The sequence below is a fragment of the Siphateles boraxobius genome, unplaced genomic scaffold, assembly GCF_051911475.1.
Source record: "Siphateles boraxobius isolate OS27281-9 unplaced genomic scaffold, OSU_SipBor_1 29, whole genome shotgun sequence".
Lineage (NCBI taxonomy): Eukaryota > Metazoa > Chordata > Actinopteri > Cypriniformes > Leuciscidae > Siphateles > Siphateles boraxobius.
In genome coordinates, this window is record NW_027508908.1 from 12,860,425 (window position 1) to 12,880,529 (window position 20,105).

A 20,105-nucleotide genomic window follows, 5' to 3' on the forward strand; every position below is an offset into this window, starting at 1 on the left:
AGTGTCTCCCTATTTTATCCCCTTGTGTTTGCTGTCTTGTGTCGGTTCATTGCCAAACGTTACTTGTGAGTATCCTGTGAAAGTCTTGTCATTGAAGGTCTAGTCATTGTTAGTATCTCTCGAAGTGTTGTTTGTTTTCTAGTATTTTGTCAGTGTCGTTGTCTAGTTAGTCACCCAAGTCCTGTCTTGTTTTGCCCCCTCGTGGGCTTTGTTTTCCCCTTTTTGTCTTCAATAAATTGTGTGAAGAGCTTTCAGTCTGCTTTTGGGTTCGTCAATCTGCATCCACGTAACATTTCCATTCCCATCTGCGCTTTTTTGTAATTGTGCACTCATGCTAATTTGCCCTGTTTAGTAAATCTGGTCCCTATATGTTAAAATCATTCAGGTTTAAATGACATAACATTTTGTCTATTTGCAAGATTCCCTGCACATTAGGAGCAACAACATGCTAACAAAAAGTTTATTAGGCAGTTTATAAACTCTTTCCACTTAAGGTTGATTCTTTGTAATGTGGCCACTATGTGTTTAATCATTAGCAATCACAAATACCAGTGATAGGAATTCACTCTCTCTCGTCAGTCAAGTTTTTAGGCCATTCTGGGTACTTCAAAACAAAGAAAGCAATACAGTGTGGCAGAGTTGAATTAGCCACTGAATTTGTTTTCATCGAGTTGTAAAGAAGAACATCTGTTTATGCCTTTGGCGCTAGCATGAGGAATGCTGGGTAGAAACACTGTATTTCTAAACAGTTTATCATGTCTGACAAATGTGCATGCTGGACATTGTTCTTTACTTGCATAATGCTCTGGGAATTGGCCAGGCATTCCATAGCATTGACCAAAGATTTCCTCACAAATGTAAAAATAAGTTGTAATGTAAAATAAGAAACTCATATCATGAATCTCTAGATGGCGCAGACTCATGGGTCTTTAACACAACTGATGATATTTACATTGTTATCTACATGGCACAAGCTGATTGGTTCATGTTGCATCAGCAGCCAATGAACTTGCTTCTCAACATTTAAATAGTTAGCATTCACTTTAGCAGGTTTTCAGCGCACTTTCAGAGTTCCTCTGCAACCCTCCACCTTCCCGTCTTCCTGTATAGATCTGCTATATATCCTATTTGTGCTGAAGCAGTATGTCACGTCTTACATACTCAACAGCAGTATATCAGTGTATGTATTGGCAGTAGCAAGTTCCTGTACTTGCTCTGCAGCAGCAGCAACAATAACCTACAAAAACAGCAATACTCTACAGCTTCAGTAGTATCAGTAGCAGCAGTGTAGCTGATCTATTTCGCCAAGAACAAATACATTAACATTGTCATATCCATTAGCATGCAAGTATCTTCATAGAGCTGTCATGATAGAACTTCTATTTCTCTTCTCTCCATCGGCAGACATTGAGCAGGACTTTTGTGGACCGGACAAAGAGCTGGATGAGGAGACCTGTCTGTGTGTATGCCGAAAAGAGCTGAGAACGGCAGACTGTGGACCACTCCACTACCTGGACAAGAACACCTGTCAGTGTGCGTGTAAAGCGCAGCCCTCCTCCTGCAGGCCTCATCAGAGCTTCAACAAGGACACCTGCCAGTGCACCTGTGCCAAGGTGTGTCCTAGGAGTCATCCTCTCAACCGCACCAAATGTGTGTGTGAATGCACAGAGTCTCCTAATAAGTGCTTCTTAAAAGGGAGTCGGTTCCACCCAGCCACATGCAGGTGAGAAAAGGTTTCTGTTATTTATCAAATGTAAATGACTTTTTAGATACTGACAGAGATGTCATATCAATCTGCCATTGGACCCTGAACTTGCACCATTGGTTGAGCCCATGTTGCTGTGTTGCTGGTTCTCCCTAAAGGCCCAGATAAACTCACAGCAAAGTTATCTTCTGTTCTTCGCTTTGGGGTAAAAAGAAGTTTGAAAAATCTTTACTGCAATATACTGTTACCGAACATCCCGATGCATATGTAAATATGTAAATGTAAATATGTGCTGCTCAATTTCCTCTACACAACAAAAATGACAGCAGATAAGAGAGCCTCTGATTATAGCTATGTGACCATAGGTTTGCACGAGTTCTGCAATTCGGCAGTCACGTCACATTTATTTATATGCAACTTTATAGAATGTATTAAATCTGAAAAATATAGAATAAAAAATCTGAAAATTGTTACTTTCAATTAGAATTTTTACTATAAAAGCAGCTGTCCAGTGTGTTGATGTTTTTACTTGCGCCTGACCTCGATGGACTGAACAGAAGATATGGACCAGAGAATATTTCCACTTCAAAGAAGGCAGAGCCTCAGAGCTACACCCACCTATTATATAATTGCTTAAGAGCAATTGTAGTTCACAGGAGTTTACCAACCGAAGCAAACTTTTCTGTAAAGTACGCTTTGGCAATCTGTTTTGAAATCCAGAAACAAACTCAGATTTTTGGCCTGATTTTAATCGGAATGACATCACATCAGTTATGTGTGAAGTAATTTCGAAACCTTCGAAACCTTTCTTCAATTACGCTTGAATTATATCGGGGCCTTAAAGCATTTCTGTTTGTCCATAATTATGTGAAATCCCTTGATTAACTAAAGTATTAGCACGTGTAAAGATAAATATTAAAGGTTGTTATCGTTTCATGCAAAGTGATATATGCCATTCACACAAATACCAAAAAGGTTGATGGATTTAATGTATGCACAGTAAACACTTTGCAGAATTATGGGTAATTAAGGCCCTTTCATTTCAATAGTCACAATAGTCAGCCCTGCATGAAACTGCCACACTTTATTATATGAATTATGATGACAGGGCAGCCATTACATTTCTTTTTAGTTTTAGTAATACGTTTTACATTTAAATAAATTATGTAATTTATATATATATATATATATATATATATATATACATATTACATAAGTTCACAGTGCATTCTAATTTTAAACATTTATTATTAAATGTTGAAATTAACACTAATTAAAATTATTAAATTATTTAGAAGTATTGTTCATCATTAGTTCATGATAACTAATGTTGTTAATGTAAATTAAACCTTTTTGTAAAGTGTTATCGTTTATGGAAATGTTTTAGGAATGTATATTTTTCCATATTGTCTTATTTTTATATGTTTACCTTTATTTTGTCAAAGATTTACTGTATATTTGCTTCAATTTCATACTTTAATTATTTAATATGATAATAAAACTGAAAAAATAATATAAGTAATTCTGTGATTGTTGTTGATTTTTATTAGTTAAAAGCCTTTACAAAATATTACTGATGCGCTTACATGGTATAGTGATAATATCATATAGTAATACCATTTTTTCCCTTTCTTATTGTCAGTTGTGTCTGGCCGCCATGTAACGTGGACCCCAGGAAAAGGAGATGTAAGGATAATGAGTATTTCAGTGAGCAACTGTGTTACTGTATACCCACATACTTGGGGAGACTGAACTAACAGCCAACAGTGCAGGTAGCACTGAATGCTTACGGACACGCTGGCATTTGGAGCAGTGCTAATGTTCGGCTGCTGCTTATCTGACTCACATGTGCTAGTCATGTGGACTAGTGTGGAGTAAGTGGGAGACAAGAAATGTCCACATTTAACCCCACATATCAAGCATGGGGTGAGCTATTAAGGACTGAGAGAGATTTCCTAAGGCTGGAGCCATGTTTTTTCATTGTTTTAATTGAATTGTCTTTTCGTTATTTGTCAGATAATGATTATATAATTTATTGCCTTGAAATGTTTTGAATCTCCCTTGATCATAGCATTCATTTCGAATATCTGCAAAGACAAAAAAACACTGTGATCAATATTTTTGTATCATGTTAAGTCCCGTAAAATAAAGTATAAAGTTGTATTATATATTGTTAACTTATTTATGAGCTAGACTATCTTGTTGAAATAATACTGCACATGATTCAATTTTATTCAGTTTTGAATATCAAATATATGCACCTATCATTCCAAATAAATTATATCAAACTGACAGTGCAAGCCGGCAAAGAAACCTTTTTGTGCTGGGAGCATTGCTTGTTGACAATCTAAAACCATCATGCAAGTCATCTACAACATCGAAAACTCTGAACGAGGAAATACAACATGATATTAACAGGAGAAAAACATGGATATATGGACCATTAGCAGCTGAAAGCTGGTGCTACATGTATGCAGTTCTATACGAGTTACATGAGTGACAATGTACACTTGGATGAATGGATTCCAATACTTCACATCCAACCTGTCTCCTTAAGTAAAAGCAGTATAAATTGAGCAAGCGGTGTGTCTAAGTTTGGCGATCAGTGGTCTTTTAGGACTATAACCTCAATGGATTTGTAAATAGGAGCAATGTGATTGGCCCAACTCCACTTGATATCGGCCCACTGTTTCAGCTTGACACTGTAAATATAATAAATCACCTCTGCTTTCATCCCAGTCCTTGCATCTGTGTCTGCCAAAAGTGTGTGTGTGTGAATTTTTCTCATTCCATAGAAAGCCCCTTTAGATCTATAATGGAACAATAATCTTCAGCCATCAAATGGGAAGGATCAGAAACAAGCTCTGGAGCTAAATTCAGCACATCTTTTGTCTTCTAGCATATTCATACAGCAGGTGGCCTCGTTCCCATGTGTTTTAACCCCAGTACATGCATAGACGTTGTCTAAATGCACACACACCCCTGCTTCTATTCTTCAGATCTAGTTGCATCACTTTTGCATCTGGACTATATTACCCATTCCTTCTCTAATATTGCATTCTGACATGCTACCATAGACTTTATGCTGCAAAAATGTGCACCATTTATCTGTTTCCAGCTGAAACGAGGGTTTCCCTGTACCCTGGTTTGCAACACATTGTACCATAGCCATCTGCATCCGCTGCACAATCCCAGGAGAGACCTGATAAAAATAACATGTGTGGACTCACAGTGAATCACCGTGAAATAACTGGAAACAGTCGTCCCGTCAGTGGATTTGAGTATTTGAGAATGGGGGTGAAGCCATGTCTAGTCTGATTTTCCCCTCTGCCTTGGCTTGCTTACTTAGTTTGTAGTGGTGAATGTAGATGAGGTTTAAATTTCAACATGTAGCTGACATTAGGTTTTCATCTGGTGCTTGTATATTCCAATGAACTAGAAACGAAAATAAGTACAGACATGTAAATAAATGAGTCATTTGTTCTAATAATTCAAAGGACTAGAGTTTCAGACGTCCCAGCTAGCATGTTTATACAATGCAAACAAAAATAAACGATGAGTAAAACGCAGCACAACAAAGAATTTACAGAGAAATGCATCGTAACGTAAATTTGGTTATGCATAGAAAAACTATGTGGTAGCCAGAACATGTCAATAAGCAGAAATATGTTACGCTGCTAAAGAAATATCTCTCCCTGTGTGTGGTCCTGGGAACCTCAGCTAGAGGTCATCAAATAAATCCTTCCATAAAAGCTGTAATTTCTGCCTGTATTTTTCACCTGAATGGGCTCCAGTATCATACACCTGGCATCGGTTAGGTATCTGCTGCATTGCTAGGCTTTTAGAGTTAAGATTACTCTCTCCATTATGTGCTGTTCTATCACAAACTGGATGCAACGTAAGTCACCTGTGTATGATTTTAATATGGATTTAGATGTACAAAATTAATTGGCAATTGGTTAGGGGTTTATTATTGCCTTCGTGTACATTATCCACACATCACGTGTATCTTTAGGGGAAATGCATGAGTGTTTGTTTTCATAGCTGATTGTGGAATCTGTTTGTGGCATTACTAAAGTGCTGGCAATCAACTGAGTCCTGTCCTCAGGCATTTGTCTGAACTTCCAGCCTGTGTATTTATTCTTCCAAGCACTCACACAGCTACAGTTGTCAAGTTTATGTTCAGTATGCTTTAATAAAAAAAATAAAAAAATGTCACGTAAATAAAAAAGCATGTTTATATTCTTATTATGTGGATTCTGTATGAGTGAACAAGAAAGTTTTGTTTTACTTTGCACTATTGCAAGAATATTGTCACACTTTAGATTAAGGCCAAATTCTCACCATTAACTAAATATTAAAGGGTAACTAAACACTAAAACAACTTTTTTAGTTAATGATCTGTAAGAATGGAGCTTCATAAATGCTGTTCATTGATTCCAGTAAATTTTTAGAAATTTGGGTTTTAATTCTACAATATATGGTGTAAAAACATCTGTGTGTTGCCCTCCTTATATTTTTCAAATATTGCCAGTGGGTGGAGTCAGGCTCTGACCAGGGTTTTAGTTACCCTTTAACGACTATTGCCTCAGTAAACTCATATGCTTATTAATAGTTATTAGGTAGTTACTAACGACCCGTGGTGTGTAACAGTGTAAGTATTTGTTTTTCTTCTGCACAACAAGAATTGAATCTTTGATGACTGAAGTGCAATTCACCTTTATTCCACAAAGTAGCAATGTCTGATACACAATGATGAAGTGACGTTTCACTCATAGTTACCGCAGCCAGAAAACGAAAGAAAAGGAAGTATCATCAGCAAAACTTGAAATGGCTCAGCGATTTACTGCAGAGCAAGTACTAAACACAATCAAATATTAGAGTCATTGTCACTTGATGGTGGATCTGGTCAGTGATCAAAATATTGATTTGATTTTGTAAATGTTGAAAATAATAGTTTTCAGAATATGTTTGAGATCGCGGAAATGAGCCAGATGCTGAATGTATTGTGAAATGAGCTCTGATGAGGACAGTGATGATGATATAAAACATATGCTCATACTGAACCCTTCCACACTCCAAAAGGTAACAAAATATGCGTTATGCTTTTCTTCTGTAATGGTTACTCTAAGATCAGGAGAGTGTTATATTATCGTGACAGGTAGAGATCCATCCATGCGATATATAGATTCGGGTCGCTAAAGATGATTGGTGAAACATTCATGCATTTAAGGGTTAAGATCCTTATATAGAATGAATGTGTAGGTATCAAAAATGTCTGTTTTACTTTTGAAACATTACTTTTTGGGTATTAAAATTGAAACCTAAAAATAACCTTTAGTGAACGTTTATATTATTAGAATATGTTTTTTTACGCAAAACATATATGCAAATTTAATTTGTGGCTATAAAAAGAAAAATCCTACAAATAACATTCCTGGAATGTTAGTCGCTTGTTGTATTCCTTGTAGATCTGCTAAATTGTAAATGTAGAAGTGTTCCAAAAATGTGATCAAAAGAGAACCATACACTAACATTAGAGGAACGCTTGGTATGTTCTTCAAATGATTGAGACATGGAATGATTCCCTCTGAGTGTCCCTGACAGACCCAAAAGCAAATACACAGAGGCAGAATATGGAATGACTAAGTGATTGGTCCAGAAAACAGACCACATTTCTTTCTCTTCTCACAGAGGCCATAAATCATGGCTATTTCAGACTGAGTTCCTGAGAGGTCACAGTTTTTGGCCTCTTTGCTGCTTTTATGAATTCTGCAGCACTGGGAGTCATGGTTGTCTTGCTGTCACTCAAAGTTTCATGTTAGTAAGTTTAGTCATATGAAACAGTCCATGTACAATAAGTACAATAAGACTGGTCAACCTGACCTACAGGATGCAAAACCCTCCATAGCACCTCACCCTCTTTCTGCACAGCTATAGCACAGCCAGAGCGCCCCCTCCTACATTTTCCTCCAGGCCTGAAACCACCAAACTGCCACAATAAACACACAAGTGTAAGAAGGTAAACACCTCCCGACCACTCCTCCGCTGAGAGATTAAGACTTCCTCTAAATTACACCCACTGTTGGAGTAGCTCGCGAAGGAAAAAGGAGGACGTTGCCTTATTTCCCACGTCTCCGCCTTTCAGCAAATCAATCATTCACAGGCCAACTCCCATACAAGTCTCAGGATGATGGCTGAGACCTGTGTTAGAAGAGGTCTAAATGTTCATCTCTTAAAAAAGATAGCAGCGTCAGGGTGCTGAAAAATGAACTGTCTGTACTAGACATCAGCCAACTTCATCTCCTCAGCGAGTCGGTCCAGCACAAATTCCTCTGAGGCCTTGCTGACAAGAGAGGCCAGAATAAGGATCAGTGTGCCCTGATGGGCCTGTTTTTTTAGCGTGTGGGAAAAGGAAACCATTAAGTGATTATGAAAAATTAATCGAAAGGGCAAGAAAGAGAGGATGTGGATATTGGCAAGTTGGGAGGGTGTTTTCCTTTCAACAATTAAAGCCACCCTATGTACGTCTGTGAAGAAAAAGCCAGGGGTCAACAGACGCCCTGCTACAGACACTGACTTCTCAGAATCCATCTATCTGTCTCGATGCTTTCTTTATAGTATTTGTCGTTTAAACTTAAACATGACATTCCTTCTTTTTGTAGAGCCTTAATTTATCAAGATAAGCTCTCAAAGCAGATGCCATTTAAAGCCATTAGCTCTGTGATACTTTGGAAAATATGGCCCAGAATAAACAGCTGTGCATTAGGATCCAGCAAATATATTAAGCTTTTGGCAGTTATGTATTTTTTCACATACATTTTTTTTTCATGTTAAGGAGACTAAGAATGGAACAAAACAAGAAATAATTTTCACACTGGTGGTCTAAACCAATTCAATCATCAGATTGCAGTCAAAATAAAAACAATGGTTTTAGACAGAAATATCAGTGACCAGTTCAACCTGCAACACGATCTACAGTACGATATTTTGACAATCAAAGGTAGAGTAAGTTTCAAATTGATCTAATATCACACTTTGATATCTGAAGCCTCAATTTGGGGTTGTCTTATTATTACAGTCATGCCGTTTATTTCCTTGGCAACATTAGGATGTTTTAGTTTGATCAGTTTTTAATTTTACAACATTTGGTCTCCCATGGAAAAAGACGGAGTAACATTTGAGAAAATAAATACTCTTTTACCCACTGTAAACTATTCTCTGAAAACAGCTGACTTGTTATTTGTTATTATTATTTCATATTATTTTATAATTAGTTCAAGCAGTGTAGTTTTCATTCACAGATATCTATGCTATACAGTTGATTTCATTCCCTTTTCTGGAGATTTACCCTTAAAAAGGGTATTTGTAAAAAAAAAATATATATATATGGCATGCATTATTTCAGTAGTGTTTTTTTTTGGAGTTTCAGGCTGGCTCAAAGCTGCTGTAAATAACATGTAGTCAATTCAAAGTCGGGCACTGTCACATCAAAGATGATATTGACCATGCATTCAAAACACATTTTAATATTCACTAAAAACAAGCCCCAAATAAACTTGTGAATAAACTGAAAAGTAAACAGACCTCAGCAATAAAAGTGTTTTATGCCATTTTAAAGGTCAAAACCAAAAGCAGTGTGGTTACGTGATCATCCAAAATGCAAAATCTATTGTACAATCAGACATGCTGCATCATCCCAGTAGAATTATCTGGAGCCTTTATGAAAATGATCCATTGTTTCTAAATCCATCCGATAATTTCCATCTGTTCCCAGCCACCAGCCTATAGAGGACTATGTGTGCTACTTGGAACACATTTCAAATAGGACCAGTTGCATGCACTGCTTTTACAAGTTAGCATTCTTCAAGCCATAAACACAAAAGAGAAAGCTGCACCCTTACTTCTGGAATTGCTTTGTGTCATCTGGGAATTGTTTGATTAGGCTTATTCTGTGGTTGGATGCTAACGTTGTGAAGCTTTTTCTCACATGTCGCTTGCACAAACAAGAGGAGATTTACCATTGCTCTCCACTGAGGTTCACAACTATATTGGAGTCTACAATGGTTGTTAAAACTGAGAATGAGCTAAGTCACAGGCAGGATCTATAAATGTATGGCTTCAGGCTGTTCAGGGCTACTATAGCATGTAAATGTAATTGTCACACTCCAGATGTAGTTCATAAATGTCTGAATCTATCTGAAACAGCCTGTGGTGCCCAACAACACCCACACACAAATATACAGACTTGCTTTTCACACTTTCAACTTTACTACTCTTGAAGAAAGCCATTTTGCAACACATTTTCACAACCAAGCTCCATGTGGGAGACAAGCCCCTGTGTGGCTTAATGAAAGAAAACTAGCCGAGAGGAGAGGTTTATTGAAAGCATTTTTTTAACCCAAACCGCCTTAACCCAAACATTTTGTCATTAAGCCAGATTTAAAAGGACGATGACAAGAGGGTTTTTTTGTGTTCAGATTCAAATAAAAATATACAATTATAATGCATATAATGACTTGAATGCACCTCTTTTATGATGTTTTTAATTAAAAAAAAATGTTGGGGGGAGGGGGTTAAAGTAAAAAAATGTCAGGGTGATAAAACTAAATCTTTTAAAATAAAAGATAAATCTTTTTTTAAAGAAATTACATTATTATTTATTACAATATTGTTCTTAAAGGGTCACTCCACCCATTTCAACATTAATCTTTATTGAAAGTGGGTTATATATGTAGTCGAAATGTAAAAGAAATTTTGAATTTGGTGCCCTCTTGACCGAGAAAAGACAGAAAATAGCTTTGGGGCGCATTTGTATGTAAGACAACAACTCCCACAATGCAGCTCCGCAAGCCACAGCTCCGCAAGCCACTCCCACCAATCCAGAACAGCGCAAACATCAGAGAAATCACTCTTCCGTCTACAAGAAGGCTAGCTGCCAAATGAGTTTGAAATTCATTTCACAAAAAATGTCTAGTTAGTTGGCTGTGGCGAGCAGGACGAGGGCGAGGGACGTGAGAGGACGACGCGAGTGATAATGAATGACACCTGTGCAGCGGTCTCATATCTCTCACGGAGGAGCGGAAGCACAAAAGGAACAGGCCTGATTTTATGTTTTGTTTCTGTTGTGTGTGGCCAGCTGGCTTATACTTTTGTTTTGTATTTGTTTATTTTACTATTAAAACGTTCAAATGTTCGCCGGTTCCAGCCTCCTTCTTCCCACAACAACGAACCCCGTTACATTGGCAAACTCATTAGTGAATTACTCGTTTGTATTTCTTTCTATATGGTGAATTATTGCATGATACCTGGATGTTCAGTCAGGCGAAACTAGGATGGTTCACATCACATCACATCACAACACAAACGTCCGTGTGGTCGTCTGATTCAGAGATTTCGTCCAGGAGAAATTGCGATCGTTGAAATTCTCTCCAGCAGACGGACTCTATCTGTGTCCGTAGCGCACAGCGAGAGCACACGCACCAGCAGCCCGCCTCAGCTCGACCCAGTCCGGGCTCCTCGTCCGCGACAGGCAGCCGCCTCCTGATCCTCCATCAGCCTCAGCTGCTCTTCACTATATTGCGGCTCGTAAAGATAGCCACGAACAGCGGATTCGAGCAGCAGAATTTCAAAATCCTCTATTCCATATCATGTTTAGTTTCTTCCGTCATTGTCGTAACTTCCTATATCCACAGCGCTTGTTAGCTTAGCTTATAAACAAGATGGCTGATATTGCTTTCAGTATCTGCAAGTGAAGTCCCACCCACTGATCTGTGATAGCTCTGTTAGCGCATTAGGCACAACCCCCTATGGGCGGGTTTGAAAGGGTGGGAATTTGTGCTTGTAGTCTATACAGAAATCCCCCCTTTTTACACTTCCTCCTACAATGACGTCAAATGACGATTTTTGCGTCATTGTAGGAGGAAGTGAAAAAGGTAAATAGTAGATTTCTCTCGTCTCAGGGGAAAATGAAACAATGTTGCACGACCATTCAATAGTATGACTGGTTGTCTAACAATGGACCTCTTAATGCAAATGGGTGGAGTGACCCTTTAATATTTATGAATTAATAATTTAAATGTACAAATTAATTTATGAAAAAATAATTTATTTTTTAAATAATGATTAGGATGTAAACAGTCATTTTGAAATGTAAATAAATATATAGCCTACTATTTATATTTACTTGATTGTTACACCACATTTTTATTACATCTTAAACATTTTATGGTATAATAGTTTTTCCAAAACCATAAGAAATCAAGTACAATTCTAACAACTTGGCACATGTTTTAAACAAGATTTTTCAGAAGATCTTTCCTTTTCTTTACCATTTTCACTCTTATTTTTCAGTTATTTGTGACACTTTATGAAGGTGTTTAACTTGTTGATTAATGTTAATGTTCTGTTTAGTGTCATTGTGTTTTGCTTTTGTTTTCCCTGTTCTGGTTTGCCTGAGTTCCCTGTGCTTATTTGTTTCCATAGTTTCTAATATATGCACCTGTTCACAATAATTACTCAATTCAGTCTGTGTATTTAAACCTTCAGTTCATTGAGTTCTTTGTTTGGTCTCGTTTACATTGTGGTTTTAGTGTGGATTTCCTGAGTGATCTTTAAGTTTATTAAATACTTCTTCTTCAAATCTCCTTGTGTCATGCGCTTTATTACAGCCACACAGAACTGTTACAGTCTGATTTTTCAAATGGTATTAAATCTTTTGCCAATGACCTCAGAGGACACAGATCAATGCTATTGCAAAGTGGGGAAACCTTTGTTGTGTTGTCAAAGCACATAAGTAATGTTGCCTATGTAATATTTCAGCTCTAACCAAATGCAGGGATATCTTTTCTTACCAAATTCAATAGGGGGTAATGGTTTTTAAACCACATATTCATCAAGCAGTTCAGTTTAAAGTGATCATCGCCTTCTTATGTGAAGACATAATGAAAAAAACTGGTACGGTGTTTGAATGTTATAGGCTGAGCTACGCTGGCCTTAATAATCTTAAGAGTCAACATCAATTTATGTTTTAGTTCAATCAAAGTCTAGTAGTACTGAAAGTACATAAAATTAAATCCAGCCTCTAAGGTGAAATGAAAATTCCTCTCTCGTATTTCGTCCTTTTCCAGGCAATATTTTTTTTATCGCAACACTTTGTTATTACCTTGACATTCTTCCAAACACTGTTGCTTAAAGTTCAATTTCATAATTTCAGGATTATGCTTAAACGAAATACTTTCCTTGTGAAAATAACTGTTTGTTGTCTGCTTGTCTCCTAGACACCATAAGACAACAACAAGTGTCTTGACTGGGTCCAAGAAACTCTTTCAAGGATGGCCAATATCCACAGAGGAGGGAAGGAAACGGTGTCAATTGCCTTGCTTTCCAGATTGTCAGATAGTCTTCAAGCCACTGTGACCAGTTCACACCATATATTACATCAGAGTGCCCCATTATTTACTATCATGCACTCTTCCTGCTATAGAAATTGTAGATGACTTATGCCCTTTTTAAGGGGAGAGGCAGGAACCACTGAGAATCCCATTATAATTCCCACCAATAATGGATAGAATGACTGGAACAGACAATGACATACCAACAGTGAAATTGCTCTTGTGATGCTGCTCGACCAATCAGATTCAAGGAACGGTGATAACCGTTGTAGATTTAGGGTTATATACATTTTTATATACATAAACATTTTTTCCATTAAAAAGGCCAGGTTCAGTCGGACACTGCAGCATCATGAGTTTTGGCATTTTCATGTAGGAAACTAAAGGTTTGAGTTTAGCAAACAGCATCGTTCTCCTGAGATGCTTGCTGAAGCACAATACGTGCACATAATACGTAAAGTCTTCTGAAGCTTGTCAGATTTTTTGCAAGGAAAACAGACACCTTTGAACTCCGGGGATTCAGATAGCCCTGCTCCTCAAATGTGTTTTCCTGAAGATCCTTTGCACTCCATACTCTCTCCTCAAGACAAACAAGCACATACTCTGAACAACTGGAGCTGGGAAGGAAATATCAAGTGATTGTTGTTGAGACTAACCCTTTTCGTTCCAGAGAAGGCGGCAAAACACAAATTGCCAATAGACATAGAATAGAGAAAATACAACAGTGGAATCTGCAGGAAGAACACACAAAAATCTATTCTAAGCAAGGAATTTGTTATTTAATTTATTTGCAATGTCTATACCTGCATGTTTTCGATTCAATGTTAAATGATTCAGAAAAGTGGAATGTGTAGCACAGAGGCTAGAAAAACATGCGTCAATTAAACAAACCACACCAGTACATCAGTGTGGCATAAATCTCTATTATATATGTCTAGGAAATGGCACAAAGCAGAATTCCTTAAATGCCACACACGGACATCTGCCCACAATAATGGCAAATATTACAATGAATTGCACTGGGAATTTGAGGAAGAGCTTATGGAGACAAAGCAGAATTCACACAAACAGCATCTGCGGCATTCTGTTTGAAGGACTTTGACACAATGCTGCCCGCAACCTGACTTCATTACAGGAATGAATTGTCATAGAAATCAGAAATCAGAAATATTAAATTCCCGTTTACACTGTCCACTTCCATAAATACATGAACTGTGTTTTTTGAATTGCAGTTGTGGAAAGAAACATTTAAGATTTATAGGAGTGGGAGAGCAAGAAAAGGATGAAAAACTTAGTATGAGTAATAAGTCCTCCAAAAGTTTTTGCTGCCATTTAATTAGTGGGATCTTTATTATATTACATTATTTTGGCCTTATTAACTCACTAAGAAATGAAGCAATTCTGGGTGATTTGTCAAGAACAAAATTATTTTCTTAAGCCCTATTGTGCATACCTGTATTTCTTGAAAAAAACAAATAATAACTCCTAATAAATCTTAACATTTCAAAGTGAACGCTCAACATTAATACAGTAAAAGCATGAATAAGTCAAATTGGTTTAAATTAAGAGTGTAGTTTCATACTTTTGTTTTTTTTTTACTAATTTTTAAGCAAACAATTTGATTGTCAGAAGATTGTCCAAAAAAATGTGTCAATGTATTTAAAAATCAAAGTTTAACCCAAGGTAAATCCACATAAACGCACATGTCAAATTAATAATCGAAAATTCTGTCATTAATCTGTCAGCCTTATATGCCAAACCAATTTTCTTTCTTTCTTTTTTTTTGTGGAGCAAAAACGGAGAAAAGGCTGATAATGAACGTGACTAGGGTTGCTATGCTCCAAAATAACGAAAAGCATTAAAGAAGCAGTTCTTCTGTGTTTTATTTCATGCCTTCCGAAGCCATTTGATAGATTTCTTGTGTATATAAATCACAGTTTTTTTTCCCTTTACAAGCCCTATGATCATCCTCTATTAGCTTCCATCTTTGATCTATTGTCGACATGCTTATTCTTTAAGAGACAGGGAGAAGTTCCAACTATGTGATCATCTGCTTTGTTGTAGTATACAATCCCTCTTATTCACCACAATCACCTAATTATAAACATTGATTTGAGTTTTATTTTAGTGAAAATGTCCAGAACATTCTCTTTTGGTCCAAATGGCTCACACAAATGAGTTTGCATTTCCTCTTATAACTCTCTTTGTGTGTAATATAGCAGACCAGCTCGGACTGCTAAAATTATTTCTATGTAGAGAAATTGAATTTTGAGTGCAAATATTTCACCTATTTCCTTTCACATGCTCAACTCAATGTGAAAACTTGATCTTATGTTTCTTTTGTGGTATACAATGTTGCCCTCACAGGAATGAAATGTACAATGGTTTCTTTCTTTCTTTCTTTCTTTCTTTCTTTCTTTCACCCATGTTAAAGCAGAGTATCTGGACAGATTCTGGACATCTGGACACTCAAAAAAAAAATGAATACATTACTAAACAGTGGCTATTAGTTGTTATTACATAGGCATACTGTTGTTGTTTTTTGGCACAGCAAGACATAAAGAACATTTTATTTTAAATTTAGTGGACTACTTTTAACCAAACTTAAAAATAACACATAATGAATATATATGCTTATTTAACACACACACACACACACGCGCGCGCGCGCGCACGCACACACACACACACACACACACACACACAATCATATTATATATAGCCTATCGCATTGCACAGTATTTTATTTCTTGCACATTCTCATTCTATTTCTTTGTGTTTCGGAAAGCTATTGTGTGACTGATATATTTGAGACAATCAAGAAAGCAGAATATTGCATTTTGTTTCATTGTGTTTGGACTGATGATGAGAGATGTTTTTCCACATTAGCTCACTGAGTTTTTGTCCAAGTTAAGGAGAACTGAGTTCAAAAATTAGAAAGTTATCATGCATGGAGTTTTTTTGCAGCAGAATGTGTTAACATTTTTGCAGAAACTGTATATGTTTCTGGCACATTAGCACAATCAATTTATTACTTGGTGTATTGATTTAATCATAGCGTCTCTCCGATTAAAATACTGGAACTGGAATAGTGAAGTGAAGTGTTCAAGTGCTGCCATCTGGTGACTGAATCCGGGAACTGTTAATACAAATATTTCTAGTCTCTCAAAAAAAAAAAAAAAAAAAAAAAAAACTAATTCGTTTGGGTCACGTAACTGCATTAGGCCTACTTACAGAATTTCAATTCTTCAAGTAATAACAGTTTTTACTTGGAATTTAATGTCAGACACTTTTTAAAGAGACACTTTGCGATGCAGTTTAGCAGCACATTCACTCCACACACACCTAGTTGTAATTATCAAATGAGCCCAAAGACCATTATTATTTGGATCAGGACAGGTGTGTTTGATTAGAGTTGGAACCAAATTCTGCATGCAGGTGGCTATTCAATTTGCAGAAATGATTAGCCTTGATCTGAAAACTCTCAGAAGAAGATTCTATATAAAACCTTAAAGTTTTCTGTCAGGTGCTTCATGTATAGAACCTTTAAGGGGTTCCATTGTGGGATAATTTTATGGATTTATTTTCATTCACATTTAATTTCAATTAAATGTTTTTAATCACACAGCTCATGAACATACTTTATCAGTAGAAACAATTTAAATAACCCTCTTATCATGAAAGTATTATGCAATCATTTAAAACTTTTCTCCATATATATATATATATATATTGTTTTTTGGCCGAAACTGAGTCAAGCACCATCGGAGTGTTACACCCCACTGAACTTTTTTGTTGTTGTTTTTTTTAAGTGAATGATTGTGCTTCCTTTAATTGGTTACATGTACTTTTGCTCTTGCTTTGTGAGCTCTTTAGTTATAATAACTAGAACTAGACCTGTAATGGCCACAGAAATGAATATGACAATCCATCTCTTGAAATATTAGTACGTTTCAAAACATTTTTTCAACCCAGATAAACAACAGTCACTCCTTAAAACAATGTGTCAACTTTTATTAAAACCCGTACAGAGCACAACATTTACAAATATGGTTTGAGATGGACTGGAACAGTTCAGTAGCTCTTTGCCATTTCATATGATTCAGGGAAGGCGAGAGTCTTGTGTCCAGATCCCATGACCAATGGCAGGATTCCAGCATTTGGCACAACATTCCATGAGAGAGTGAGAGTGATGTTCTTATTCGCCCTGTGTTTGGGGAAAACAGAGAGATATCAAAGAGATTTCCATTTCTAATCTATAGTATTCAGTTCTTTGTCAAAAACTTGTAACACTTTACAATAAGTTTTCATTTGTTAACTACATTAGTTAAAATGAACCAGCAATGAACAATACTTCTACTGCATTTATTAATCAGTGTGTACATTCACACCTTTAAACTCAAAAGTATCATTAGAAAATCCACTGTGAAATAACATGAACAAACAGTAAAGAATTGAAGTTTTATTAACTAGCAATGAACAATCATTTAACAATTATGTCGGAAAATATATTGCTAATGAATAATGCATTAGCTAAAATAAACTAACGATAACAAATGAGACCTTATTGTAAAGTGTTACCCAAATATCTATCCCAAATGAGGTTTACACATCGTCAATATTCATTTGAGTTTAGTTCAACTCAGTAGATGTGTGTTTTATGTTTCTCTTATTGTTTTACTTATGAGAAATCTGAATGATTTTTCTAATTAAATTGTCATTTTAAACTCATTTTTATTTTAAATGAACTTACAAATACCAGATCTTAAGTGTATTATGACTGAAATATGCATGTTATAATACACATAAGATCTAATATTTTGAAACAATTAAATAAAAATACAATTTAGAATAATTTTATTGTAAAAAAAATATATATATATATATATATATATATATATATATATATATATATATATATATATATATATATATATATGAAAATTATACACAAAAATTAAAATAGAAAGTTTGGGGTCAGTAGATTTTTTTACGGAAAGAAATTAACTTAAATAACATTAAATTGATCAAAAGTGACAGTAAAGACATTTATAATGTTACAAAAGCTCTTTACTTCATATTCTATTCTTTTGAACTTTCTATTCATCAAAGAATTCTGAGAAAAATTTGTAAACAACTGTTTTCAACACTGATAATAATAATAAATGTTTCTTGACCACCAAACCAGCATATTAGAATGATTTTTGATGATCTAATGATTAGATTTTACTATATATTCAAATAGAAAACGGTTCTATAAAATAAATGCAGCCCTGGTGAGCAGAAGAGACTTCTTCTAAACATTCAAAATCTTATCTTACAACTTTTGAATAATTGTATGTGTGTGAGTGTGTAAATATATGTCTATTAAAAACTGCACAGATGAAATACTCTGAATAAAGCAACTAACCTTAAACCATTACCATCATCAAAGAAGAAATACTTGGATTTAACTTCCTTCAGGTTTAGTTTGGTGTTGTCACCTCTCAAGACAATCTTGTCCCATAGAACCACCTGGTTCAGTGCCTAAAATGGGATAATATGGTACTCTTTATTGATGTGAAAAACACAAACAGGTCTAGTATATACAACACAACAAATACCCAGCTCTCATTCACATATATTTTTAAAGCCTACTGACTCTCTGGATATACTGAAATGGTAAAGACTTACATTGCTTTTGGTGGAATATTCAGCTGTCAGGTAAAGAAAGAGCTCCTTCACATTCCAGTCAAATATTGGCAGCAGATGTAATAAAGCAGTTAAAGCAAATAATGCAAATCTATTCTAGATGTAAACTGCACTGCAACGCTTATATAGAAGCTGCATCTCAAAGTGGCACATATTCAACAAAAGCTGCATTTACAAAGACTGCAGAATGGTGAACCAAGGTGGCATAAATGCATTTACACAGGAATTACTTATGTAGAAATAATGCTAAATATGTAATTAATACTATGTCTTAGTGACTTTTTTCATCAACATGGAGGTAACTGTGTAGCACAGCAGTGCTCTGTTCTATTAAAAGGATATTAGCAGAAAGGTCAAATGTCACAAAGCCCAAGTCACTCCTCTCTCGTGGTCCAGTGAAGTCGTCTACATTTTTACTGGAGAAAGAATGACACAGATCTCAGTTAGATATGTGTGAAACAGATGTAAAAGACGAAACTACATTCATTCCTGCAAACTGACGGTACACACACATTTAAAATGCTCACTGCCGACAAATCCATATTTTTGCTAATTAAGCGTTTCAAAATATTGTTGAACAAAAGCACAAAAATAAGATCTTTATATTTAATTAATCTGTATAGCTGACGTGCGGCACTGGTATTGGCCACCAGTTTAACGTCTAACTTATAAGTCCCATATGCTGCAAAACAATATGATTCTAAACGGTCGGTGATGGCTGATGTATATATATATATATATAATTATCTTAACATTGACTTTGTATTGAAGCTCTGGTCGCAGGCTCAGAAACAGTGCAATATAACTTACATCATGACTTTTGATACGTGTATATCCACCGGTACGCTTCTGTCTTTGAACGCTGTGGTAATGAAGCACCCGAATGTGAGCGCTGCCATCACACTGAGAGAGAATGCAAAGAGCGAGTTCGCCCTCGACAATACCGTATTCATGATTCAGTCTAGTTATCAACTAACAATGCACTGCAAAACGAAGATATAAAGAAACACTCCGAGCGGACGTTCAAAGCAGGAAGTGGGGCAGTTAAAAGATGATTCGGAAGCAAGACCTACTTCCTGTTTCATTTAGAAAGTACACATTGCCACCCAGTGGTCAGGAAGTGACATTGCATGAATAGTCAAATGCATTAGCAACGGGCACGAGCAGTAATGTATTTTTTAGCAAATTTATGCAACAGTATAAACATAAAGATTTATACACAAAAATACCAGTGTACATTGCAACAATTCATTACTACATTAAATAGGCCTACTACTTTATTAAAACTGCATTTTATTAAAATTATTACAATTCTT

The 20,105-nt window shown here is 35.9% G+C and overlaps 2 protein-coding genes across 2 annotated transcripts in view; one reads left to right on the plus strand and one right to left on the minus strand.

Moving 5' to 3' along the window:
* Positions 1 to 4,443, plus strand: part of vegfc (vascular endothelial growth factor c) — a 43,319-nt gene extending 38,876 nt beyond the window's left edge. Inside the window, exons 6-7 of the mRNA XM_077246631.1 lie at positions 1,405 to 1,723; positions 3,348 to 4,443. Coding sequence (XP_077102746.1) covers positions 1,405 to 1,723; positions 3,348 to 3,462 — 434 coding nt within the window. The 3' untranslated portion in view covers positions 3,463 to 4,443. The remainder of the gene's footprint in view (positions 1 to 1,404; positions 1,724 to 3,347) is intronic.
* Positions 4,444 to 17,091: 12,648 nt separating this feature from the next.
* On the minus strand, positions 17,092 to 19,848 carry spcs3 (signal peptidase complex subunit 3). Its single transcript, XM_077246632.1, has 5 exons — positions 19,600 to 19,848; positions 19,130 to 19,205; positions 18,772 to 18,846; positions 18,509 to 18,624; positions 17,092 to 17,305 (listed from the first exon to the last, which is right to left on the minus strand). The coding sequence occupies exons 1-5, from the start codon at positions 19,740 to 19,742 to the stop codon at positions 17,173 to 17,175; spliced, it is 543 nt and encodes a 180-aa protein (XP_077102747.1). The 5' UTR covers positions 19,743 to 19,848; the 3' UTR covers positions 17,092 to 17,172.
* Between the last annotated feature and the right edge of the window lie 257 nt (positions 19,849 to 20,105).